This window comes from Parus major, chromosome 5 (genome assembly GCF_001522545.3).
Source record: "Parus major isolate Abel chromosome 5, Parus_major1.1, whole genome shotgun sequence".
Taxonomy (NCBI): domain Eukaryota; kingdom Metazoa; phylum Chordata; class Aves; order Passeriformes; family Paridae; genus Parus; species Parus major.
Window position 1 is genome coordinate 41,929,201 of NC_031774.1, and position 26,799 is coordinate 41,955,999.

A 26,799-nucleotide genomic window follows, 5' to 3' on the forward strand; every position below is an offset into this window, starting at 1 on the left:
CATGAAAATTTCCCATGATTTTCCAAAGAAACTTCTGTGATTTTTAGTAATATTTGAAAGAAAGGCCTCTGTGTGTGTCTGTGGTGGGGGCAGTGGCAAGGAGGAAATATTTGTCCAGGTTTTTCCTATAGATCTGAAAGCAATAAAAAAGAAAGTAGTAAAAAATTTCATTTCAGGAGAACAGTTTTAAAAAATGAGAACTACAATTATTTTCACTCTATAGGAGCTCATAAAGAAGGGGCTTTAAGCATTTCACATTTTAAGACAGTTTCCTTTTTTAGAGCTATATGAACAGCTCTTGGTCTCAATGAAAGACAGAGGCTTTGGGGATCCAGACTATTAACTGAAGCAGCCTTAATTACTCAAGTTAAAATAAACCAGAGTTTTAATTATTTTCTTCCTATCAACCTCACAAGATGCTTCCCTCTGCAGATCTCCCTGGCTGTCTTATTAGTCTGTGTTCTCATTTTTTAGATTCTGTAATTTATCGTTAGTCTGGTATTTTGAATTTTTATATATTGTTTTTGCATCCTTCTGTTTTGGACACTTGATTATAAATGAATTGACTGAAATAGAGAGGATGCAATAACCATCCTGCCCTGTTGAACTTTAAATACATTGTTCGTTGTTGTTCAGTGATGCAGTAAATCTTTCTGTTTCTACTCTCTTGCAGTGGTATTTTTAACACTGGACTCAAAGTATTTCCAGCCCTTAACAAAATCTATTCATTTGATGTGAATTTTTTGCTGTAAGTATCTCTCCTCACAGCTGGTTAGAATATTGCCATCCTTGGACCACATGAAAAATGTATAATGAAGGTTTCTGGTTTTGAGAAAAATATCATTTAAGTCTGACAAAGCAGTTTTCCTTAAGCAATATTTCAATGATCATTAGCACCAAATTTGGAAAATGCCACATCACCTAGCACTATACTTTTGACATGAATTAGAGACATGGACACACAGCACATTCGTGATACACAACTTCGACAGGCCCTTTGTTTTAATTTTGTTCTTAGTTTTGCAATGTCTCTGCAATCCATGAATTAACATGAAGTCAGAATAGTGTGACACACAGGACCTGAGCTGGTGTACATTCTGCTAACATCAAGTCATCTATCAAAATTCTAACAAATTTGTGCTGGAATGGTGAAGCAAACTGCAGAACAATTTCTTGAAGAAAGAGCATGGGAATGTTAATGGAGACAAGGAGGTCTTCCACTATTATCCTTAAAGGTATTTCAGAAACAAAGAGTTCTGCTTTGAGCTCTAAAATAAGCAGGAGTTTCTTGGTATTTTAGAAGCACAGACAACATTCATCTGTGTTAATCTAAGTTAGAATTTTGTATTGTAATCACGCTGAGAAGGAGGAAGAGTAACTCAGATAAAGACTTGCAGGCTGACACAAAGCCACTTCTTGGTCCCAGAGAGGAGTTAGAAATCTTATATTGTAGCAGTTTTCAGCTGGAAGAGGCTTGAATGCTGGATGGGCTATGCAAAAGGCAATTAAAAATGAGAAGTGTTATGCTAGAAGGTGATTTGCAAAGATGTGATAGATGATCTACTGCAGGAGGTGTTTCAGTGTTGTGTTTTTGGTCAGGAAGGGTCCATTCCCACTGCATTCATGGTCTGCCACTGGCAAGATGAACCTCAGAGCAATAGAGAAATAGAGAAATGCTGCTTGTTCTGCTAAGAAGTGTAGACCTGAGGCAATGAGATCTTCCCTTCCAGGGATCTTCTGAGATCAGAGATAAGCTTTGTTCTAACACACATTCACCTTGGCTGTAGGCCCCCAATATTGAAACCTGAGTCAGTCAGAGCTCTGAGTGAGATGTAACTACATCTTAAAAGCTATTAGGGCGTTTCTCAAAAGACCAGCAAGACCACTGAAAACTCTGCTAGATCTACTTGTACATAGTAGAGAGGACCAGAAATTGAACAGGCTAATTGAACAAAGCACCTTATACAACCGTCTGCGTTCTTACATCCAACTAACTTAGTGCCTTTCTGAGTGGCAGAAAGCCAAACATTGTTTTACTTCTGCCTTGATGATTTTTTTTTATAGTGATAAATAACAAAAAATAAATATAGGTTTTATATGCTGCACAGAGTTTTTAAAGAATAGACCTGTACTTGCAAGGAAGATAGTTCTATGATATATATTTCTAAATATTGCTATTCAGTGAAAGACTTTAAGTTTCTTCCATCAAGAAAAAAAATGCTCTTGAAAAATAATAGGTTTCTAAATATTGAATAAGGTATAGCTGGGAGAAATCCATTCATTATATCACTATTTGCCTTTGAGGTCAAGCAACTTAAAAGTAAACATTTACTTAGAAAAAATGAACCAATCTGCAAAATGTCAAACCCAAATAACTTGTGGTGGAAACCAGCTATCAGTGAAAATTACTTGGAATGAAAATGGTTATAGTACTGCTCAGTGTTAGCACATATATATACACAAATGGAGCACAGAAAAGGAATGAAGTTATTTCTGGCACTTGGGTAATTGTTAGGACTTCTCAGCCCATGGACTTTCTGTGTGGGCCTTATTAGGCCATACCTAATCCACAAGCTGAAGAAAAAGAAAACTTTGCACAATATTTTCATTTCTGGACTATAATGTTATTCAGGAAAAATCAGAAAAAGGACACTCAAAGACTTTGCTCAGCCCTTTGCTCCTCCCAGCTTTTTCCTCTCTCCCCAGTTTAGTAATAGTAAATCTCTTTAGTTTTCTTTTCTCCCTTTTGTTACAAGAGAATTTTGGTCTGAAGATACATTGTACTTACTAAGACTGCAGAGTAGGAGTATAAGTAAGTATTTAAGAAATGAGTAGTGAAATACTCCTTTGGACAAGAGTGGGAAGAATCAGGAAGTTATTTCACTTACTAGTGAAAAAGATGCGCTAGATGCACTTCTGTAAAGTAAAATGCCTCTGTCCTGAATAAGGTATTATCTCATATCTGAATTTAGAGAGCAGAATTTCAGCTCTAAAGCCACTTGGGTTGTTCAACTGACACCACAGCTAATGCTAATTCACTCAGCTAATTCTCTGGTTCATGAGACCAGGGACCTGTCTGTGCCATTAGCCACTATAATCACACAGGCTGGCACACTTCACCAGAGCTACAAAACCCATTTACCTCACTAGCTGTCTTCCTGGATGCTGGAATATGCTCAATTCTTCCTCCTACATGTATCTTCTGGCCTTAGATATAACTAAATGGTTATTATTTTAAAGTTATTTATTGAAATAAATAAATTAAAATCTATAATATAATAATTATGGTAATGTTATTTATTTTATAATCTATTAATATTAAAATAAATTAAAATTAATTTATTAAAATAATTATGTTTTAAACTTCTATTTATTATCAAGGCAGAGAACAATTAATAACAAAGCTGTTCTCCAGATGCTCTGTTGGGCAGATATTTGATTGTGATATTTTGTCTCTTTTTTCAGTGAAATTGCAGATAATCCTTATATGACTTCAGTGCCTGCAAATGCTTTCCATGGGCTTTGTAATGAATCTCTCACTCTGTAAGTTCTTCCAGTTTAAGTCACAAGGCAATTACCTCTCTGGTAATGCATATAGCAAAATATTTAAAAATAAAATTATTCCCGTCTTACTCTCTAGTAGTTTGCAATGGAGAAAGACCACAGACAGAATGAATATTCTAGTTTGCATAAATTCTGTACTTTGACAACTATTTCAACCAGTCCTGCTCTTTTCTTTAAGCTGGCTTGACTAAAGTGGTTTTGTTTTTCTATGACCCTAGTGTCCAGAGAATGGTTCTATTTGAAAAAAAAATCAAAGGAGAAAGTCTGCAACGCTCTCCCCCTGTAAAGCTACAGCAGGGTTATAACCAGGTCTAACTTTTTTTGCAACCTGAGTGGTACATACCATGGAAACTAATGGATGGCAAACATCAGAAGAGTCAAATTTGAAAGAAAATTGTTAAATAAAGTTCAGTTATGCAAGTCAGTCAATGTGAGCCACAAAAAAGAAGGCTGATGGGAGTGAAATTACTGTAATAAGTTATGACCTGAACTGGGAGGAAGAGCATTAGAATGCGAACAGATGAATTCTAAAGAAATTCTAGAAAAAAATTATTTTGCTCTAAGAGAGTAAAAAATTTAATTCTAAAAATGTAAGGCATGCCTGATAGTAGAATCAGACCTTTTTAGCTAGTTGTTAGTTCCTTTAGCCTTCCTTAATCAGTCCCAGCAGAATTTTGTTTCCTTGCTTTTATTTAAGTGTGGGAAAATTATAGCAAAGTGGTTTAGTCTATCATTGCTGTAAGAAGAGGTAGAAGATTGCACACCTGTCACGTGGTATCCTTGATGGGGTGCACTCAAGAACACTTCTGGCATTTGTTTGACCTTGCACAGTAACTACTGCTTCTTCAAGAGATTAAAATTAACCCAACCATAAATGTGCTGTTGCAAAGAAAAATGATGCATAAGATGTTAGGTATTCATGTATTGAAGCAGCCCAAAATACACTGATGTAATTTCTTTTTTGCTTGCAGTAAACTCTACAATAATGGTTTTACCCGTATTCAAGGCCATGCTTTTAATGGGACAAATCTGGATGCTATGTAAGTAGCAGGTAATTCTCTTCTTTCAGAAGAAAAAACCCAAGTTTTTCTGTTTACTTGAGTTCTGAAAAACGTATCTTATTTTAATTACTTTTGAGGAGCAAAGAGAGGATGTTAATTTCAGCCAGCAATAACAATATAATTGCTTAATGTCTTTTGCAGTGTGCTTTCATTTAGTATGTATATTTATAGTTCAGAAATAAAATCATGGCCAGTAATTCCACTGTGAGTTTTGTTCTGGTTTGAAGCTACAGTAAAACTTTTCTAAGACAATTTGGAAGATAATTATGCTTTTTTTTTTAACCAGAATGTTTATTTTAGTAAGTATAGCACTGATAATGGTAGCAGTTCTTTTGCAGGCATCTCTTGCAAAACAGAGAGTGGTGTAAGATGCTGGGAGCAACTCAGAGGAACCATCCACTTACACTGGAAATGAGATGCAAATCTCAAAAGCATGAATCAACCATTTCATATTTCCCAGCAACTTCATGCTGTATTTTCTGAAAAAAATAATATTTAGTGAGTGAATATCGTTTTTGCATCATACCCAAAACCATCTGCCTCAATCATTAAGAGAGAATAAATCTCAGTTCTAGAGACTCCATTCACATTGGCAAAGCTTACTCTTGTCCTACAGAGGCTTGATCAAAGAGTCTGTCACTCTCACAAGTAAAGGGACTTCTTCATCATGGGCTCTTAAATTAACCAGAGGGACATGAAGATAAATATGATTATTTTTAGTACTTTATTTTAAATTAGGCTTAAATTCTATAAGAATTCTATAAGAGCATCCTTCACATGGTCCTAATCTTTCCAAACTGCCTATTTTATCTTAGCAGCTAGCTAGATGTCTTAAAGTCTGAAAGGTCTGAGTTAAACCAAAGATCTGGAATAGATCTGATTTCATTCACACTAGTTCAGTTACTTTAAACTTTCACATGAAAAAGGAAGTCTTCCAGGGTGACATAGTGTTTGTACTAGTGCCCACAGAAATCACAAGATGTAAAATATGGCAAAATAAAGCCAGAGTCTTGACTGAATCCCTCTAAGTGGCATGCAGCAATACTCAGAAACTTTCCAAGCCTTATCCAATATATGAACTGTGTTGGCTCTTCCATTTCTTACATTATGACAAAACACAGGTTGGATACTATTCTGCAGCAATTTTTAAAAAATGTTTCTCTCATATATGCAGGTATGCAGTATGCAGGTGCTATTACTTCTGTCATCTTTGGAATGCTCATTATTATTAAAGAATCAAATGAAAACCTAGTTTTAGAAGATTCCTAAACATCTGCTTTATCGAACTGGGAAGTAGAGAAGCAGACAGCACTAGCACTAGCACTAGCAGATGCTAGTCTCTGTAGATACTGTTTGCTTATTTTTAGAAAATAAAAAATTGTAATTACTATCCTTTAGAGATATGTAAGTATTTTTTAAGGCCAAGAGTACAGGGCTTTCCAGAGAGACCTGGACAGACTTGAGAGCCAGGCAATCACCATCTATATTAAATTTAACAAGAACAATTGCTGGATTCTTCATCTGGCATGGTGTAATCCTGGTTATACATACAAAGTGGGAGGCTGGAGAGCAGCCCCACAGAAGAAGATTTTGGTGTCCTGGTTGACGGCAAGTTGAGCACACCCTGGCAGCCAGGAGTGCCAGCCGTGTCCTGGGGGGCATCAGCCACAGCATGGCCAGCTGGGCAATGGAGGGGATCGTCCTGCTCTGCACTGGGGCAGCCTCACCTTGAGTGCTGGGGGGCAGTTTTGGCTGTCACAATATGAGCAGGATATCAAACCCTTAAGTGTGTCCAAAGGAGAGCAGTCTAGATTGTGAAAGGCCTTGAGGGCAAGACCTATGGCTTGGTGACTGTGGTCTTGTTTGTGGCTGTGGTAACTTGGCTTTTTCAGCCTGGAGAAGGGGAGCATGAGGGGGTGATCTTGTGGCTGCCCACAGCTTCCTCAAGCAGGGCAGTGGAATGGCACGTGCTGATCTCTCTCTGGTGACCAGCAATAGGAGATAAGAGAGCAGAAGGAACCTGCATCACAGGAAGTTCAGTTGGACATTAGAAGAAGGTCCTTCACCAAGAGGGTGGTCAGTCATGGAACAGGCTCCCCAGGGGAATGGCCACAGCACCAATACTGTCAGAGTTCAAATTGTGTCTGGATGATGGTCATAGTCACGATTTTGTTTTTTGTCATCCTACAAGGGCTAGAGAGTTGGACCCTGTTGAGGCTTATGGGTCCCTTCCAACTTATGTTCTGTGATTTATGATCCTAAGTGAATCCTACCAGAGACTAGCTATGATGCACTAGTCAATGAAATTTAAAAAGAAAAAACAAAAAACAACCAACCAACACAATAAGTAAAACTAGATTTATGTTCATGGGTTTATCTACCAGCAGTAAAAATGGTTTATTACAACAAACACTTCTCTCCTAATTAAATCATATGACATTTACGTGGAGGAGAGCACTACTCTAGATGTACAAGGCAAACTAAGGAGCTGAACATGAGTGGTAAAGCCTTTATCTGTTTGATAAACTACACTGAAATATCTAAACTAATTTTCTGAAGTAGTTTGGTTACCATATGACAGGATAAAGTATAATTTTGCTAAGTGCAAGCTTAGAGATTTGCTGTTTCTAGCAGTAGCATTAAGTTAATGTAAGAGGCAAGTATTTAATTTTCTCTATTCTGACATTTCTAATTTGAACTCCTGTTTATCTACCACTGTATAGTCAAGGAAGTACCTGTTTTTCTCTGGGTCTGATCGAAGAGCATTTGAATTTAACAAAAAGAGAAGGAAAAATAAACTAACAGAAAAAAGGTGAGGGAAATCTGAATGTGTTTTGAATGATTATCTCAAGGACAAAAATAAGTAAGCAAAACAATCAAAAACAATAATAAATTTTTGGCAAATTATTCAAAGACTTCATGTTCCATCCATGTATCAGAAAACATTTTGGGAATCTTGGGGGCTTTCTTCTACTATGCATTATGCCTTTCTACCACTCTTGCAGTATTAAAATGCCTATGCAATCAAAGGGGGCCAAAAAAATTAATGCAGGTATAGGTGAAAAACCATGGATAAAGGGTTTCCATTATCATACTGAATAATAGCACTACTTAGTTGATCTTGTAATCAAACAAGGATTGGTGTTTAACAGCAAACCACAGTATTGCTGTGTAAGTTTCATAACAGCAGGGAAGTAAGGAACCAGGAACTAAGGGCTGAATGACACTTTTACTGAAAAGCATTCATCTGACACTTGAATCCCTCATCTTAACCCATCATTAAAGTCCATAAACTGCAAAGTATTGCTGCTGCACCAGTGTTTATTTCTGTAAGGTAACTGGTGAGGAAAGAAGAGTTTTTTAAAAGATATTTTCAGTGAATGGCAAAATATATTTCTGATGAGCTTTCACAGAACTATCTAAATTACTGAAGTGGAAAGTGTGTGATCTCAAAATCTAATCACAAAAATAAACTCCAAAAGAATGTATTTACTTTAGTATACACTTTCAGGGTTCACTTATAATGCTTGGCATAGCTCAGAGTTAAGATAAACAATTATGTGGAAAAATTGTTATGATGAATCTTTAGTACTGCTCACTTACCAAATGCATCTTTTTGGCCTGTTCTCCCTTTCTTTAACATTCATTTCATAATCCAGCTGCATGCATATGTTTCACATAGCACTTGAAATGTCCTGTTAGTGTTTCGTGCCCTCAGAAGGTCCTGCTCGGAATCCTGCAGTCATGGTGCTTTCTGGTGCAGCTGAGGCTTAATGCAATATTCTTCCCACTTATCCTGGACCCACACTCCGTATAGTCTGTTAGACACAAGTATAAGTGATTTACTGCTCTGATTGGATTGAAAAACATGAATAAAAGGGCCTTCATTTACTTACAGCAGTACAAAAACATCAGCATCTCCTACTCCAGAGCCCATACTTACACTACTACAGATTCCCTGCAGTTTGCACTGTGGTATTCATGTATATCTGATTGGCATCCACCAAATCTCCAAAATTATGATTATTCTAGTGTCCCCACTGAGGCTAGATATTATACATCAACTATGTGATTTCTAAAACTTCTAATATTTGTTTAGACATGTTGATACCACTGTTGTGGTTTTCTCTTCTGCAGGGAATTTAAATGACATTCTGTGTCATTTAGCTATCAGTAACAACAGGATTAATGGCTCTTTCAGAAGGAACTGACTCTACATAAGCTTTGTCAAATTAGTTTTACCAAAGCCTTATTCCTTCCATTTAAAAGCAGTACCTATGAAAATAAAAGGGCTTAAACAACTGAAACCAATTAACATCAGGAAATTGTACATTCTGATGGGTCTGACTCACTGATGTGAAATCTGGCAGCTAACACCGCAGCCCCTCCTTAGTAACACATGGTTCTGTACTTCCCAAAGCCTCTAGCTGTTTCTATTTGTAACTTTGAAGATTTATCAGGCATATCAGCTATTATATTTCAGGTTTATTAGTCACTCAAACATCAGGGGAAAATATTGCAAAATTGGACAAGCAATTAACTGGTTGTATAATAGTGTCTAGTTACTAAAGCAGACAGGTTTTATTAGCTTAAGCAGGTTTTTGTGTCCTTCAGCACTACAACCTAGATGTTGAAATCTTGGATTAATTCTTAACTGTTGCTCTGGTTTTAATTTTTGTATTCGTTTTGCAGAAAAAATCATAAGGACATTTGCACACAAAAGGAAATGTTCACAACAATAGTGTGTCATTTACAGGATATGAAAATCAGTTCTCAGAAAACACAAACATCAGGTGATGCTAGATGCCATATATTTATAAAGAATTAAAGCTTATTTCAAACAACAACAGCTGAGAAGGTGATGTGAACTATTTTCCTCTGTAAGAAACAAGACTTAAGGCATGAGTAATGTCCAATGAATAACATGCCAGAAGTATTATTTGGCTCCCTAAGACGTTCTGTTGTGCAACCCAGATAGTGCATGCACTTCTCATTTCTCACTATGGTGATCAATATAAGCTTATAGCTAGTGAATGTTACGAAAAATTTGCCAATGACTTCAACCAGGACAGGATTAGAATCTTTACTTAATTTTTTCCGCACTGTGGCTTGCCAGCTGGGAAAGGGATTGTCCTGCACTGCACTGCACTGGTGTGGCCTCACTGTGAAGCAGTTTTGGTCACAATATAAGATATTAAACTTATTAGAGACTGTCCAAAAAAGGGCTGGATGTTGAAGGGCCTTGAGGGGATGTATGAGGAGCAGCTGAGGTCACTTGGGTCTGTTCAGCCTGGAGGAGACTGAGGGGAGATCCACTGCAGGTACAACTTCCTCCTGAGGGAAAGACACCAATCTCTTCTCTGTGGTACCCAGTGACAGGACCTGAGGGAATGACCTGAAGTTGTGTCAGGGGAGGTTTAGGTTGGATATTAGAAAGATGTTCTTCACCCAGAGAGTAGTTTGGCACTGGAACAGGCACCCCAGGGAAACTGTCACAGCACCAAGCCTGACAGAGTTCCAGAAATGTTTAGACAGCACTCTCAGGCACATGGTGTGACTCTTGGGGCTGTTCTTTGCAGGGCCAGGAGTTGGATTTTGATGATCCTTGTGGGTCCTTTCCAACTCAGAATGTTCTGTGACTCTGTGAACTTCAAAGCTACCCTCTGACATCTGTTGTGACCACCGTCCTATTGCACTTTTTATCTTCCTAGCTATATCACAAGCTACCTTGTAAATGTTTATAATGGGGTACCAAACATCCTATTCTTTCCTTGCTCTTCTTACAACGAAACTTTAATCTTAACTTTTGGCCTATATTTAGAAACCTCCACTTGACTATGGAGATCTTAAAGCATTTAAAAATTTTATTGAACTCACAACATAGAGGAAATTTTTTTCCTGTTTGTTCATGATGTGATCCATCATGTAATTCCCCATACTCCATTCTGATGAAAGAGAACAAAACTATTTCACCTCATCCTCACACATATGTACTTGAAGATACAGTGTGTATGCATGTGCCCTTTTACTGTGTATGACAGTGAGATAAAAAATTTGGAACAAAGATAATAAATAAATTAGCAAAATAAAGTATTTGTTGAGGAATTTAATTGTTTTTCAAAAAAACAACAACAAAAAAAACAAACAAAAAAACCCCCCCAAAAAAACACCTGTATTTTGTTTCTTGGGTACACAGAAAATAAAGTAACTGATTATTCTTCAATATGTGGTTGAGAATGGATGGCCTTTATACATATTGCTTTTGTACATCTGTGTAGGCAATTAAACTCCAGATCTTTGATAACCTATGGATAACTACTTCCAAATCACTGTATTTTGTTTGTTTCTGCAGCTATCTGCACAAGAACAAATACCTCAAAGTCATCAATGATGATGCATTTCTAGGAGTGCACAGTGGACCAACACTGCTGTAAGTAGGTGAAAATCAAGTAAAGAAAGCTTTTAAAAGAATACTGTTTTAGTTTACAATTTCTTTACTACAAAAAAAAGACTCTTGTAAAGGATATTAGACATGTAAAGGATATTAGAAGAGAGGAAAAAATAATTTTAGACAGAAAAATAGTTACCTCTGATGCTCTTCTTTTTTCTCGTGTTATTTGGCTTCCAGTCTGATTCTACAATCCCCCAAAGAACTTTTCACTAAAATTAGGAATCATAATACAGAATGAAAAAAAATCTTTAAAGAAGAACTTCCAGAAGAATCATATTCCCTGACTCAAATTGTCTAGTGTGTAACGTTGTGCCCATGACAGATCACAAGGAGAACTGAAATACTGAAAAGGGGAATTTCTTCCTCCATTGCAAAACCGGATGATACCAGCAGGGTTTAGTCCATGTAAGAACAAGTTTTACTTTCTGCTCTTCAGGAAAATAGCTTATTCATGGCAGAATAACTGTATTTTTCTTGGAAGGAATCCTAGCAGCTACCTGCAATAACAAAAGGTGCAGAAGTCATTATTTTTCTTTCAGAATCTTTTCAACTCCAGAAAAATCAGTCTGGCTCCAGCAGGTGAGAGCTTGCAGGATCAGATTGTTGACACTTTTTTATTGTGGGTATTTAAAGCATCAGTGTTGTTGTTATGCTGGACAGGTGGATAACTCATATGCTGCAAAAGGTTGTGGGTGGTTAATTGTATGCTGTAAGAGCCAGGTAAGCCTCCTGTGCAAAGCCTAGCTTGGAGACATGTCAGCTACACATAACCTCTTGGTTTAGGGGCTAGAGATGCTTTCCTAGGATGTGAACATCTAACTGTACAGAACCTACCTTTTTACCCTATTTTCAAGTTAGATATCTCAAATTACTTGAATTTTTTCTAGTCTTCCATAACTATTGTGCTATCCCAGCTACTACCACTGATCCTTGATCTCAGGACATGTTTTATACTTGCAGACTAAACAGCCAGCTATCTATCTCCTCTTAGAATGATACACCTTCATGGCTCATAAAAGTTCTAGCAGTTCTGCTAACTAAAGGGAGATGTGGTGCTTACTATAGTGTCATTAAAAACAGAGGTATTGCTTCTGAAAGGCAGAAGGCCAGAATTGACATGTAAGCACAGTAAATCAACAGTGGATTAAAAAAGCCAGAGTATTTCATATCATGATACTTTGATATGCAAGTCCTAAGATAAAGCTCCTAGGATGGTGTCACAGTTTAACACTGGCCTGCACCTCAGCTCCACACAGCTGAGTATTTGCCCCTGCACCCAATGGGATGAAAGAAAGAATTGAAAGGGTAAAAATGAGAAAAATCATGTGTTGAGATAATGTCAGCTTAATAATTAATAAAAGGATGCTGAAAAAAAAAAAAAAATCAAAATCAGAGGGGGAAGAACAAAAAACTAAACCCAAGAACAACAAGCGATGTAACAAAAATTTGCCCACCACCAGCCCATTGATTCCCAGCCAGTCCCATGGCAATGGCAGTCCTGGCAAACATCCACCCAGTCTTTACTGCTGAGCATGATTTGATAAGGTCTAGAATATCTCTTAGTCAGCTGGGGTCAGCTGTCCTGGCTATCCTCTCCCAAATTCTTGTGCACCCTTAACCTCCTTGGTGGTCAGATGGTGTGAGAAACAAAAAATGCCATGTATGTGTGCAAGTACTGCCCAGGGATAGCTAAAATATCCCTGTATTATCAATATTATTTTCACTCCCAAATCGAAAGCATGGCCCCCTTCTAGCTACTAGTGAAAAAATTTAATTCTATACCAACCAAAACCAGTACAGAATTAACAATTCAAGTTATTAGCTTTTAATTTTATTTTAATGTAATTTTAATAGTGGCTTAGGGGCTTGTGTCACCCACCGATGAGCAGGAATTATTCTGCATGTGTGATGTAGAAAAGGTTTGCCAGAAGATGAGCAACAATTTAAAGCAGAATCCTTCCACCTGGACAGATCTCTTAACTCACTTTCAGGAACTAGAATTGTTTTAACAGGAACAAAAGAGTTTCTGAAACTCCCACATATTCATTACCTTAAGAGGGCTGAAGTAAAAAAAAAAAAGAAAACTGAGTAAAAAACCAAGTATTTGTGGTTGTGTCCTGTCAATGACCATTAACATCTCCCACAGGAGACAAAAATGTCCTTGCACTTGGTGCCTTAGTATACACCCCCACTATACTATCATGACCACTGAGTGATTTACAGAGAGATTGCAGATTTGTTAACTCGTGTAACACTCTGAGAAGTCTCACCAATACAGCCCTTCCATATTCCCTTGGGCAAGGTAAACAACTTAGCTTGTTATAAGGAATAGTTTGTTAAGTCATTTGCACCTTGGTGTTGCTAGCTGACCATTCGACCTTCCTCAAAATAAAATGTTACATCCAAACTGTTTCATCTTGAAAATTAACTCCATGGAAAATGATTGTGAGAATATTGCTTTTTGTCTAGGACAATGAATGACATTGCTTATAGTGGCAGCAGTATGCAGAAAAAAACAAAACAACAACAAAAAATAAATTTATGTAACTCTGAGTTAGAGAAATTCTGTCTTGCCTCCCTACCAAGCTGGCAGAACTTATTGTCTGGAGTTCCCCAGGTGCACTCTTCAAGTGAGATGGGAATTCATGGTAGTCAGAACATGTGCCCCACAGAGAGTGCTTTTTTTTCTGATCAAGATTGCAACAGCAACCTAAAGGCTGAAATACAGACCATGGATCCACCCTAATGGGGTAACGTTCCATTTTGGCTTTAAAGAAACACAATGAGAAAGATTTAACTACAAAGAATTGTGCCTGACTATATATATGTTGTATGAGTTTGGCCATGCTCTCAGACCACCTAATTAAACATACTTAAGTAAGAATTGAAAAGCTAGGTAATTTTTTATTTTTTTCAAACTTGCAGTGTACAACAGCAGAAGAAGCAGGGATTGTGATCACTGAATAGAGGAAAACAGATGTCAGCAATTTTGGTTCCTTTGTCACTGTTGTGTACTCAGATATATGTGGATGTATACACAGATTGCTCCCTTTATAAAACTAATAGTATGATGACAGTACATTGCTCTTCACCTCAAAATGAAACCTTGGCACGGATTCAGCAACTCGGTGGACCTGATTTACTAAATGCGACAAGAGCTGCTGCCCAGAGCAAAAGTTCAAGAGAGTACAACAAAAATACAATCAGGATCATTATTCAATTAGCTTTTATAAAGCACACAGTCCAAATTTACAATGTTACAATCACACAAGATACATGTGAGTAGTTAATTATCTGTAGAATGCAGAATTGCTCTTTAAAGCATCATTTCCCAATCTAGGAATGGTTTCTCCCACAGGACAAAAGCAAGTTTTTGAGCAAGAGGAGTGCTCTGTATTTTGCTAATCAAACAATACTAATTTTTAGATTTAAAAAATATTTTAGTAGAGTTAAAATAGTATCTGCAGTTTAAGCCCATCTGTTATATATTTTATGCTTTACTTGTTCCAGTACTCAGAAATTTATATATATTAGGAAAAAATTCTCAATTGTACTATGACACATTCAATCTCATTTTCTTAACTACCTGTCTTTTGAATTATTGCTATTACTGGGTTTCATACTACAAGTGCACGTTTCCAGCAATGAAAAGGATTATTGACAAAAGCTTTTATCACTTAGATCCAGTTCTGAAATACTGACTTCATAAAACCAACAAAGAATTAGACTGAAATACAATAACCCAGAAAAAAAGAAAAAAAACAACTCTGAGCAACTGAACAACACTTCTGTAATATACAATTGGTTCAGAAAACATCTCTGAATTCATGCAATGTTTTCTTCCCACATTTATCTGAACCTTTCCAATGTCTCTTTAATATTCAATAAAATATGTAAATTTCAGCTGAGATAAGCAACAGCCCAGAAACATCACCTAAGATTTATAAAAAAATGTGAGGACCAAACAAAACTGCTACCATGCCAAAATGTTGAGATTGGTTGAGAGCACTTTGGTTGCTGCTCTGCCTCACAGTGTAGAACTCTACGCAACACTGCCAGTACCTGAGTGGGCTCTAGACCATGGCTACTTAAAGGCTGAAATCTGGTCTGGCTCTAGGCTAGCTGTGACTGTTGCTAGCCTTTTCCAAAATCCTGAGCATTTGACACCTTCCAAAAGAGTGTGTCTGTCTGGTTTCTGTCTCAGCCTTGTGGGCATTTGTCAAAGGCCTTGAAGTCCCAGGAGATTGAGCAGATTATAAACACAACACTCAGAGAAGTTTGCAAGGCAGGACTTTTTTTACAAAAGCCCCATACATGCTGACTTTCCCCAGGTATATCATATTTGGTGGTGGTTTGTTTGCTGCCTTTCTTCAGGAGAGCAAAGCTGAAGGTTCCATGACTCTTTTATCAATTCAACTACTTCCTCCTTCAGCTGTTTCAGAACTTTTCTGGTGAAAACCATCTAGTCCTTGTGACTTGCTATCTTTCATTTTATCAGTTTCCTGCCTAGCCTGTTTTATAGTCACTTCAGTTTAAGACAGATCCTCTTGACAAATCCATCTCTTGCACATTCTCTTGTGTTTCCTTAAGGGTACAAGCTATAGCCTACCAGTGCGAGCCAGACACTCTTCTGTGCAATTCAAGCACTGCTGTGTTTAAACATCATCTTAGTTATCAATATTACATGTTAATGAGACAGACGTAACTTCAGTCAGTTCCCATTTTTCCCAGCAGACCAAAATCAGGACTGATCATCCTTGACTGATCGGGACTGACCACACTTGGCTCATCAGGGCTTGGTAAGAAGCAAGAGGACAAGAGGAAATTGCCTCCAGTTGTGCCAGGGGAGGTTTAGATTGGATATTAGGGGGAAAAAATTCACAGAAAGGCTTGCAAAGCATTAGAAACAGGCTGCTCAGTAAAGTCATGGAGTCATGGTCTCTGAAAGTATTAAAAAAAATAACTGTGGGTATGACATTGGGAAAAAGTGAACATGGTGGGTGCTAGACTGATGGTTGGACTGATGATCTTGAAGGATTTTTCCAACCTTAATGATTCTGTAATTCTATACACTGGCACACAAAGAAATCATTCAGGCAAGTGTGTCTTCTATATGAATGCAGGAGTTTTGACAGCTCCAACTACTTGGATTCACATGGCTCTGAGGACTAATAATTATTTGTAAAACTTTTCAAACTAGTTTGAAGACAGCTGCTATGCTGCTTGAAGTAGATAGTGAACATGATTAGATAATCATCAAAACTAGATTTTTAATGTAAAAAAATCTCTGAGAATCCCACACTTTCCTCTTGGCCAGCTGATGCACACACAACAAAGTGTGGGCCAAGGTAACTAAGAAACTATTGGGAGACAAATTATCACCAGACTCCCAGGAAGCTTTTTGATTTGCAATAGCAGTGGTACAGAGAAGTCACAGTACTTCTTGCTGGCAGAAACCACATACCAGCAATTTAGGGACTTCCCAAGCTGGGACTTTGGAAACTTCCAAACTTCTGAGCCCTTGTGTTTAACATGGCCCATGGATGGGACAAAGCATCTATTGCCAGCTCTGCACCACAATCCTAAATCAACAAGAACTTCAGGGCATCTTTCCTGTAACTTTTCCCCAGGCTCCCCAGTATAAAACTGAGTGTTTGAAAACAAAACCTACAATATTTGTCTACTTAAATATATACCCATAGGCACATACATAAAAGAATTCCTAAGATTTGGTAAGATAGAACAGAAACAAAATAGTCTTAATACTAATTCTTCCAAGCCTTTTCTTTTCACTGAATAGATGTTTCTTTCACACTTTTTAACATCACTTGGTGAAACTCTGAGTAGCCACAGACTCTGCATATTCATCTCTGCTCCCTGGGAAATTGTTTCCACTACTGGAGCACTGGGCTGCTACCCCTTCTGTTTGCAGCTCTCCAGGAGCTGCAGCTCCATTCCCTGTAAATCCAGAGAAGCTCCTCTCAGCAGCTGTTTCCAAAGCACAAGCCCTTGTCCCCCAGGGTGTTCTTGCTGACCCAGACAATTCTGATGGGAATGTTAGACAACTGGGAATAAAACCAAACCAGAATGGTATATTGTCCTTCTTGTTACCTAGCTTTTTGGCCTACATGATGAACCACAGCACCAATTTTCACAATGATGCAGTTGGGTGAAAAATTATACCTTCTCTTATTTTTAAGTCTGTTGCCTCACATTCTTAAGTGTTCCGAAACTCATCTCACAAGAGTGCATAATCACTACTAATCACCTTCTTTATGATCAGCATGGCACTATAGTCTACTACTGCTGCTTCCAGATGTAGCTTTTCCCAAAAGTCCTTTTTTGTACCTTATTACTTAATATATAAACAACTTGATACTTCTAATATCCTAGCTGCAGCTTTCCATGCTCTTATTATAACTGCATATATTTTTAGAACTGCAGATATTTAATTTACAGTCATACTAGATTTACAAAGTGAAGTTTTTTTGCTATTTTCTATTTATTTCCCAAGAATTCTTAGCATTCTATTTCCCTTCAACATTACTGAAAGTACTGACCTGACATTTGCAGAGGACTCCAAGAACTTTCCAAAGTGCTAGATAAATTAAACCCCATTATCATCCTTGTAAAGTCAAAATTGCTTTTTCCTAAATGTACTTTACATTCATTAATTTTGAAGCATATTATTTTTCTGCACAGTCATATACTATTGCAGGAGCCTTCTGCTTCTTTAGACAAAGAAGCTTTCTCTACCTTGTATTACTTTGTGCCAGAAACAAGCTTTGTTGCAGCTCGCACTTCCTTCCCAGAGTGTTTATGAGTGTTTCAGTAGTACCAGTGAGAGCCTCTCCTCTGTGGGCCCTGCCTGCAATGACCTGCATAGTCAGATACCAATCAACTTTCCATTCTTCCTCTAGCATGAAATGTTGTCAGCTGTTCTCAGGCTTTTATCCACCCTTTCATTTTTCAATTAATCCAGGAAAGACATTCCCCATGTCACAAAACAGATTAGTTACCTCAACAGCCCTTGATATCTGATTTTGACAAGGCTTGTCAGAATTCCTGATTTGTTGCACAAACAGGATCATTTTTCCTCATAAGTTTGTGCCAGTACATCTTCAAAGAACTCTCAAGTGTTTGTGAGTTGTAATTTCCCTTCCAAAGAGTCTTAGTATCTGTCATCACAGAGCATTTAACCTATCTGCAGATAGCTGCCACCACCATGAGGACTTGGTGGAGACTCATGAAGTTTCTGAAAGGCCAGCTTTGTCTTGCTAAGATCTGTCCCAAGATCTATTTTACCAGGATGTTTTGCTGCAGAAGAATTCTATAAAATGTCTCAAAGGGAGAAAAGGAATTAACAGGGCTTGTTATGGGAGTTTTGAACTACATTAGTAGGGGAATGGGGACATAGGCCGGGGCTCAACAAACATTAAGGTGTGGGAAAGGGGAGAGCTGTAGCAACTACACCCAAGGAGCAAAGGCAGACTTAAGAGGGGCCAACTCCAGTAAATATAGCAAAGATATAACCACAAGACAGGACTGTGGAGCATTCCTTTGCACCCTCTCTGGGATATTGACACAACCAATAAAAGCAGCGCAGCAAAGCATAAACAGTCCAGGAGATTCTGAGAAAGCACCAGTGACAACTTCCGGTCACAGGCAGTGGAGGATCCCACAAGGAATGCTGTGCTGATTGACATTCTGCTAAGAAACATGGAAGGCCTTGTTGGAGATGTGAAGGTTGGGTGCAGGCATGGCTACCGTGACCATGAAATTGCAGTGACTTCAATCAAGAGGCAGATGCCTCCTCAGTAAATTTGCTGATAACAAAGCTGGGAGGAGAGGCCAGTACTCCAGAGTGCAGCCCTTCAGAAGGACCTCAACAGGTCGCAGAGATGGCCAGAGAAGAACTGTCTGTAATTCAACAAAGGCAAATGCAGGGTCCTGCACCTGGGGAGGAATAACCACAGGAACTGGTACAGGCTGAAGGCCAATCTAGTGGAAAGCAGTTCTGTGGAGAAGGACCTGGGGTGGACAACAAACTGTCTGTGAGCCAGCTGTGTGGCCTTGGGCCCAAGAAGGCCAGTGGGATCCTGAGGGGCACTTGGAAGAGCATGACCAGCAGGTCATGTGAGGTGATCCTGCCCCTCTGCTCAGCCCTAGTGAGGCCACAGCTGGAGTGCTGTGTCCAGTTCTGGGCTTCTCAGTCCAAGAGAGACATGGAGCTCCTGGAGTTTGTCCAGGGGAGGGCAGCAAAGATGATCAAGGGACTGGAGCATCTCTCTCACAATGAAAGGCTGCGGGAGCTGGGCCTCTTCACCCTTGAGAAGAAATTACTGAGAGGGGACCTCGTCATACATCTGAAAAAAATTTCTTTGTTGTGAGAGTGGTCAAATGCCATAACACGTTGCTAAAGAGGCTGTGGAGTCTCCTGACCTGGAGATGCTGAGAAGTCAATGGGGGCAGCTCAGAGCAACCTGCTCCAGGTGACCCTGTTTTGATCAAGAATGAAAACATTCTTGGCAATACAGGATGATTTGGAAACTCAACTACTCTGATTCTTTACAAGGTAAAATGATAGCAGGCAATATTCAGACTCTTCTAAGAGCCAATTCAGGGCTGTTGGTAGAAGCACCTACCAAAAAGCACTCTAGAGGAACAAACAAGAATTTTATGTAGTTGAAATTAGCTGTGACATATTAAAGAACATATGATAGCAAGGGAGCTTTTAGAAGTGAAAAAGTCCTACCAAAAGGAGCAGTATTTTTCTAACTAAATTTAAAAGCAAATTGAAAGAGAAAAAAAACCAAAACCCAGAGCAAACCCCAATGTTGTAGACATTTAAAAGTTGTTTAAAGCATAAAACTAGAACTAATTTCCTCTTGGATGCAAGAAAGCAGACAGTGAGCAAGACTTCTAGAAGGATAAGAAACTGTAGAAAAAAACCCAGATTTACTTATTATGAGGGTGTCATGATAAAACAATGCTCAAACAATGCCTACCCTAGAACCCTTTTTACAGATTTACTTCTTCACAGACTGTAACTCTAAAAACATCTTAACTTCAAGTGTTACTAGAAGCAATTTTGGGACAAAGCAAAAACTGAGTAGAAAGCACCAGCAGGACCAGGTGACATTCACCTGGCAGTCTGAAAGGAAAGTCATCTCCCCATTAGCTGTGCATCATCTCTCTCACAAGTCCACCTCAGCAAACAAGTAGAAAGCAACAAACATAATATTCAGTTTTCTGAGAGATTCAGGATGGAGTAAGATGATTTTAATTTTGGTATATAGAGAATATTCTTTTAGGAATTGCAATGCTTTCTGTTAAAGTGTTCCAATAGGTTAAAATGAATCTAAAGAAGTCTAAGGGAATATAACTCTTCCAATGGAAGATACGATTTCTTTAAAGGATTTTTAAAACTGTGTGGCTGCATACACATTTGTATCTGGTTGGCTTTAAAGGTGTAATTTTAAAAGTCATGATATTTCTTTATAATTCATATTCTGTGCTATAAGACACTAAAGACAAGAGCTTTAAAAGACAGTGAAAATCACAGAGAAATGAACAGCCTACTTGGGTTTGAATGGTATCAGAACTTAGCAAGGTGATATGAAATCCCCACCTCCTTAGGATTTGATTTTTATTGTAGATTTCTGTGAAACTCCTGAAGAACTGTTAATAATCTGAAGAAAAATCTGATCTAGTCATTTTTTTCTTTTTAGGGACATCTCCAGAACAGCTGTTGCCAACCTTCCTGCCAAAGGACTGGAAAGCTTAAAAGAACTAATGGCCAAAAATACATGGACTTTAAAGAAATTACCAGCTGTAAAAGTATTTCTTCAGCTAATGCGAGCTGACCTATCATATCCAAGTCACTGCTGTGCTTTCAAGAGCTGGAAAAAAAAAAGTGGGTGAGTTTCACTAACTGGCATTAATTTTTTAAATGTATCAGTAAAGATACTGTTTTATTAGTAATATAAAAATACATCTACTGGCACTTTTGTAACAATTTTTTCTAGGTATAAACAATGTTGTTTGAAATGGGTTAAAACTGCAAACCATCAGAAGAATTTTTGTAGGTCCTTTTGCAGCAGCTCCTCCTCTTGTTGAGCCCAGAATTAGAGGGAAATAAAAAAGAAAAAGGTAATGTTCTACAGCAAGGCCTGGAAAGAAGTGTTGGAGAGGTTATAGCCTCAAGTCTCATGTTTTCTAACTGAAAAGCTGTTGACTACTGAAAATGTTTTGACTACAAATACAGCTGCATCACACCATGAGGCGCAGGACTCCAAATTGCTGCTCTGCTAGTTAGCTGTAAAGAAGCTACTGAACAGAAATTAGACTGATGGAAGTTCTGGGAGAAACTGAATAGTGAGCAACAGTGAAAAAGAAAGTAATACTGTATGTATTATCCAAGAAGTTATAAACAGTAGTTAAATGTCTTCTTACCTACTAAGAGTGTAGATCTCAAAAGAGAAGATGGATTATAGAAGTCAAACAAGTAAAATTACTACTGGGGATAGAATTATAAACACAGTTTAAAAAAAAGTCCAGCAATGCTATTGTACATCATATGATCTGTTAACAAAAATATATTGAATCACATTTTTATAGCTACATTTTCATTCAGGATACTCTGCTTTTGAAGCATTCCTTTTGGTCACATGCTGTGCACCAGTCAGACTGTAAATGCTAGCAGTGATTTCCCCCTCTACTCTTTCAGGATCCTGGAGCACCTGATGTGTAACCAGACCAGCCACAGCTTTCATAAGAGATCAGTCAAGACTCTCAGAGACCCATTTTACAAAGATTATGCAGAAGAATACACAGACCACACCAATGCTGTGTATGACACAAACACCAAGTTCACAGATTTTCATGAAAATCCCCATTATTACATTTATTTGGAAGAGCGTAGAGAAGGAAGCCTTGGCTTTGGCAAAGAGCTCAAGAACCCTCAAATGGAAGATGTCCAGACCTTTGACAGTCATTATGACTACCTTGTCTGTGGAGGCAATGAAGATGTAATATGCACGCCAGAGCCTGATGAGTTTAATCCCTGTGAGGATATAATGGGTTATCAGTTTCTGAGGATTGTGGTGTGGTTTGTGAATCTGCTTGCCATCCTAGGCAACATTTTTGTCCTTTTCATCCTTCTCACCAGTCATTATAAACTGACTGTACCTCGCTTTTTGATGTGTAACTTGGCCTTTGCTGACTTTTGCATGGGGTTATACCTCCTTCTGATCGCTTCAGTGGATCTCTACACCAGGTCAGAGTATTATAATCATGCCATAGAGTGGCAGACTGGGCCTGGCTGCAACACAGCCGGGTTTTTCACAGTCTTTGCCAGTGAACTTTCTGTGTACACCCTGACCATGATCACCCTGGAGCGCTGGTATGCCATCACCTTCGCCATGCGGCCCGACCGGAAGATTCGCCTCCGGCACGCTGCGCTTATCATGCTGGGAGGGTGGCTCTCCTGCATCCTGCTCGCCCTTCTGCCACTGCTTGGTGTCAGCAGCTACAGCAAAGTCAGCATCTGTTTGCCAATGGACACTGAAACACCAGTGGCTGAAGCCTACATTGTCTTTGTTTTAATATGTAACATTCTTGCTTTTGTCATCATTTGCACCTGCTACATAAAAATCTACATCACTGTGCGAAACCCCCAGTACAAGTCAGGGGACAAAGACACCAAAATTGCCAAGCGGATGGCTGTGTTGATTTTCACAGACTTTCTGTGCATGGCTCCCATCTCTTTCCATGCTTTATCTGCCATTATGAGCAAACCACTGATAACTGTCTCAAATTCCAAGATTTTGCTGGTACTTTTCTACCCACTCAATTCTTGTGCCAACCCCTTTCTTTATGCTATTTTCACCAAAGCTTTCCGTAGAGATGTGTTTATCCTGCTAAGCAAGTTTGGTATATGTGAGCATCAGGCTCAAGTCTACAGAGGTCAGACAGTCTCAGCCAAAAACAGCAGTGGGTCATATGGGCAGAGAATCAGCCGAGGGATAGGTCAGATTCTTACAAGCATTCAAGACCCAGTCAATGATTACCTTCCTGCTGCGACAATGCAGAACCAAATTCTCATGGAAGAATGGAAGCAAACTGAGCTATAACATCTCAAAGTATCACAGCCAAAACCTGGTCAAGAGGTGATTGTGCATACAGTGAATCAAGTGAGAAGATAATACTTTATCCATAGCCTTTTCCCCTAGATTATACTTTGCTACATAGCTGAAAGTACCTCCAGAGCAGTCTTCTTTTAGGCAAACCACTTATTTGAACCTCTTATCAGTGCAGGGCAAAACATACGGCCTTGATGATAATTCTAGAAGTAGATGTGAATACTCTACCTAAATAGGAAAAAGAAAATATCTCTAAACTGAGCAAATATAAAATACACCCTCATCTTAAAAAAAATAAATTAAGAAGCAGGAGCCAACAGTAAGACTTGGGGGTACATATATAACTAAAAAAACCAAACTGACAAAGTTTGATAATTAAAATCATATTTAAAAAAAAATTAAAAGTTGAAGCTCTCTAATGCCTACATGTCAAAAGGTTGTTTTTTTTCTTAAGGCAAATTTCTAAAACTTCCACCAGGCCTAAAATGAATCAGATTTCTTCTCATTCTGTCATCCTGACCTAAAGCAAATCTAGTCTTTTGTACACTGTTCTTGGTTTAGTTTGGTGTGGTGGGAAAATAAGATTCTTCATACTGCCTTTATAGTGGTAAAAGGCAAATTATCACTGATTTTGCAACTGCTCATAAGATAACAAGTAAGAAACATTAGGACATTTGTGTCCCTTACTATCACTCTCTCACTTTCTGATAAATGTATTTCGGAGCTGCTTTATTTGAATTTGTTTTGAAGACCAGGTTACCCAGTCAAATTAATGATGGTTGTTTGGGGTTTTTTTTTTGATGACTGATCTAGTTGTTACCATATTTCAGTGCTGTTTTAGCTGAGCATGTTTATTGCTCAGAACATCCTGTAATTCCTGCTTTCTTACAATTTCTGCTGTCCCTACTTACCTCTCTCTTACAGCGTAGAACTTTCCTTTCAGCATTTCTATGTTGAGCTGCCTCAAACCTCAACTTAACCCAAGGGAGTGGATCTTGCCTTTAGGTTAATTCATGCTACACAGTTTACTGCACTGCAGACTGACCCCTAGCTCCTCCAACACATTTTAATAACATCTCTCTATCTTGTAGTGAGATCTGTTACCTGACCTTTGTAATGTTTGCAGCACAACTGCAAGAATCACAGAGTTATCTTCTGGCTGACCACAGCCTGGCTGTAGGTGGGACATGTGCTCTCCAGAGCGTGCTTAAGGAAATCCATGCTCAGACACAAGGAACAACCCCCAGTCTAAAGCATTAAAGCAACCTTCTGTTATACCTGCTGCTAGATGGGGCCAGACCAAGGTCAAGCTTGGCTGTGCTCATCTCATTCATACACCACAAACAAATGAAGGGAGGCCTGGCTCTCTACACCTCCTGCAGACATCAGGACTAGGAGCTGCATGGTTAACACTTGAGTGGCCTGAGTACCTGGCTTTGCTGGCAGGATCACACCTGGTCCCAGGCAATTCCACAGACTGGCTCTGCAGAACTGCTACCAAGGTTACCAGGGATCATTTCATTTATCTATTTGAAAGCCTTGGCAGAAGAACAAAAAATATTGTGTGAATATTAGCCTTCAGGTAGGCGTTTTTAAATTAATTTTATAATATCTATGCTGTTTTTCATGGAATTATAGTCTTTGAGGACCTATAATTAAAATGATCAGAAAATAGTCAGAATTTATATAATGTGGGCTAGTAGTATCCAAAAAAACATAATGGTAGAGCCCTTTGAACTGCTGGCTACTACAGCTGGAAACTGAGTGATTGCAAATGCCATGTACATACTGTATTTGATTCTGTATTTTTCAAATATTTAAAACTCAATTTGATTCTGTATTTCTGATTACAAATGAAGGCTGCTTCAGCGAGCAGAAGCAAGGGCCTAGTTTCATGAATTCCATGAGATGGTCTTATAGAAAAGAAATAATCTATCATTGCTAATGCCATTAAAAAAAAATCTACAATATAGCATTATAGACTAATTTAGCTGCTTATTTTGGGCGAGAGGCATGTTTCCATTTTAGGTTGATTCTCAGCAAACTCTGAAAGCAAAACTGCTGAAACCAATACAAATAATAATTTATGACTTTCTCTTCTGTAATCTGGAGTCACCCAGTGTTAGATCAGAAACAAAGACAACTTCTTAAAGAGTGTGGATCAGCAAAATTCCTTACTCTTGAAACGGGTGCATTTGTAATGCTCTGGCCATGTCCAAGAGTCCCATACAAACGTGGGACTTCTCAGATGCAACATCCGGTCCCCCCCACCAGGTTCTGCCACTCTTCTGATACTGGAATAACCACTGAAGGGAGAAAAAAGTTTCCTGAGTGCCTTAGTTTAGTATCTCAGCAGCAGCAAAGACAATCAAGTTCTAACAGACATTCACCCTACAGACTTCACAGATGCTAGTGAACCAGTGGAAAAGAAAATCCAAGCTTAAATCATATTCTTTTTCAGAAAGAGAAGAAAAGACTAAATCAAAATTTATGCTAAAAAGTGCTTTTAAAAGTAGCATGGATCTTAAACCAGTATATTTATTTCACAGAAACCAATAAGACTTTGGAAAGATGTAGTATGTTGGGCTGGTGCAGGTTGCTTGTAAATTAACGCAGACATTTGCTGTTACTAATTGATGACATATATTTACTCAGTATTGAACTCTTCTGTCTCTCATCATTGCATATACACATGCCTGTTAGAAGAATTCCGATATTGCCTTTATCAAAAAAGTTTGGTATTTCCAGTTTGTCCTGCATAGTCCTTCTTGTGTTTAACTTGATAAAAAATATTCTAGAAGCTCTTGGAAAGGTCCAGGCAAATAGAATTTAAATAATTTATTTGCCAGACTGTTTCTTGTAAATGTTTGTATCCTATAGATATTCTCTTCCATTCCTGCTCTGATCAATTCCTTGAGTCATTTTTGGGTTTGTGCACACCTTTATGTAATACTTGGTATTTTAAATCTGTCTTGGCAAGTTGTGTTATTTCTGGTATTTAGTATGTACACTCTCTAAAATCCTTCAGAAATAATGGAAAGCATGGGAATAAAATGTTTTGTTTGAAATTGGGAGAGGCTCAACAAGTTTTCTGGGGTAATTTTTAAATATATTTCCTATAAAAGAAGTTAATACTATTTTTTTAGTATTCAGTTTCATTGTTCTCCTTGGCTGTCCTATCCCATGACATGCTGTCTGATGGAGGTTTGAGGGGTTTTAGCTCCATCACTAGCTGTGAGAGGGATGTCCTAAACAGCCATCTCAGACAGTGCAGCAGGGGTAGAAAGGAACAACAGCACTGCTGAGCTCAGAGGATTCATAAAAATCATTCATTACATACAAAATAATCCAAAAGGAAAAAAAGCTGTGAAGCTGAGATGGGCCCTTAGTTATGAATACCTGGAGGGCAATTTAATGTGGCCTTTGGTAGTCACCTCTCTCCCCTACCGAGAGAAATGAGAGTTTTTTTATTGAATAGGCATTGGTTCTAGATGACATCATCTGCAACAGGTCAGCTATAGTCCAAGTAAAGCACACTCTGCCCTGCTATTGGTATCTGGATTCTGAAAATAGCACAAGC

At 38.3% G+C, this 26,799-nt stretch overlaps 1 protein-coding gene and 1 long non-coding RNA gene across 6 annotated transcripts in view; one reads left to right on the top strand and one right to left on the bottom strand.

Moving 5' to 3' along the window:
- Positions 1 to 23,476, top strand: part of TSHR (thyroid stimulating hormone receptor) — a 46,296-nt gene extending 22,820 nt beyond the window's left edge. For all 4 annotated transcript variants that reach the window (XM_015629986.3, XM_015629987.3, XM_015629988.3 and 1 more), the window contains 6 exons: positions 674 to 748; positions 3,466 to 3,543; positions 4,536 to 4,604; positions 10,978 to 11,055; positions 20,808 to 20,996; positions 21,806 to 23,476. In XM_015629986.3, the coding sequence (XP_015485472.1) occupies positions 674 to 748; positions 3,466 to 3,543; positions 4,536 to 4,604; positions 10,978 to 11,055; positions 20,808 to 20,996; positions 21,806 to 23,210 (1,894 nt within the window). In that variant the 3' untranslated portion in view covers positions 23,211 to 23,476. The remainder of the gene's footprint in view (positions 1 to 673; positions 749 to 3,465; positions 3,544 to 4,535; positions 4,605 to 10,977; positions 11,056 to 20,807; positions 20,997 to 21,805) is intronic.
- LOC107205539 lies at positions 3,358 to 25,873 on the bottom strand. 2 transcript variants are annotated; one of them, XR_004497867.1, is made up of 4 exons: positions 25,398 to 25,873; positions 11,213 to 11,573; positions 8,229 to 8,443; positions 3,369 to 5,104 (listed from the first exon to the last, which is right to left on the bottom strand). It is a non-coding gene; the product is annotated as an uncharacterized LOC107205539 (long non-coding RNA). The 2 variants fall into 2 exon arrangements; XR_004497866.1 differs by lacking the exon at positions 25,398 to 25,873 and having other exon boundaries at positions 3,358 to 5,104; positions 11,213 to 20,824.
- Between the last annotated feature and the right edge of the window lie 926 nt (positions 25,874 to 26,799).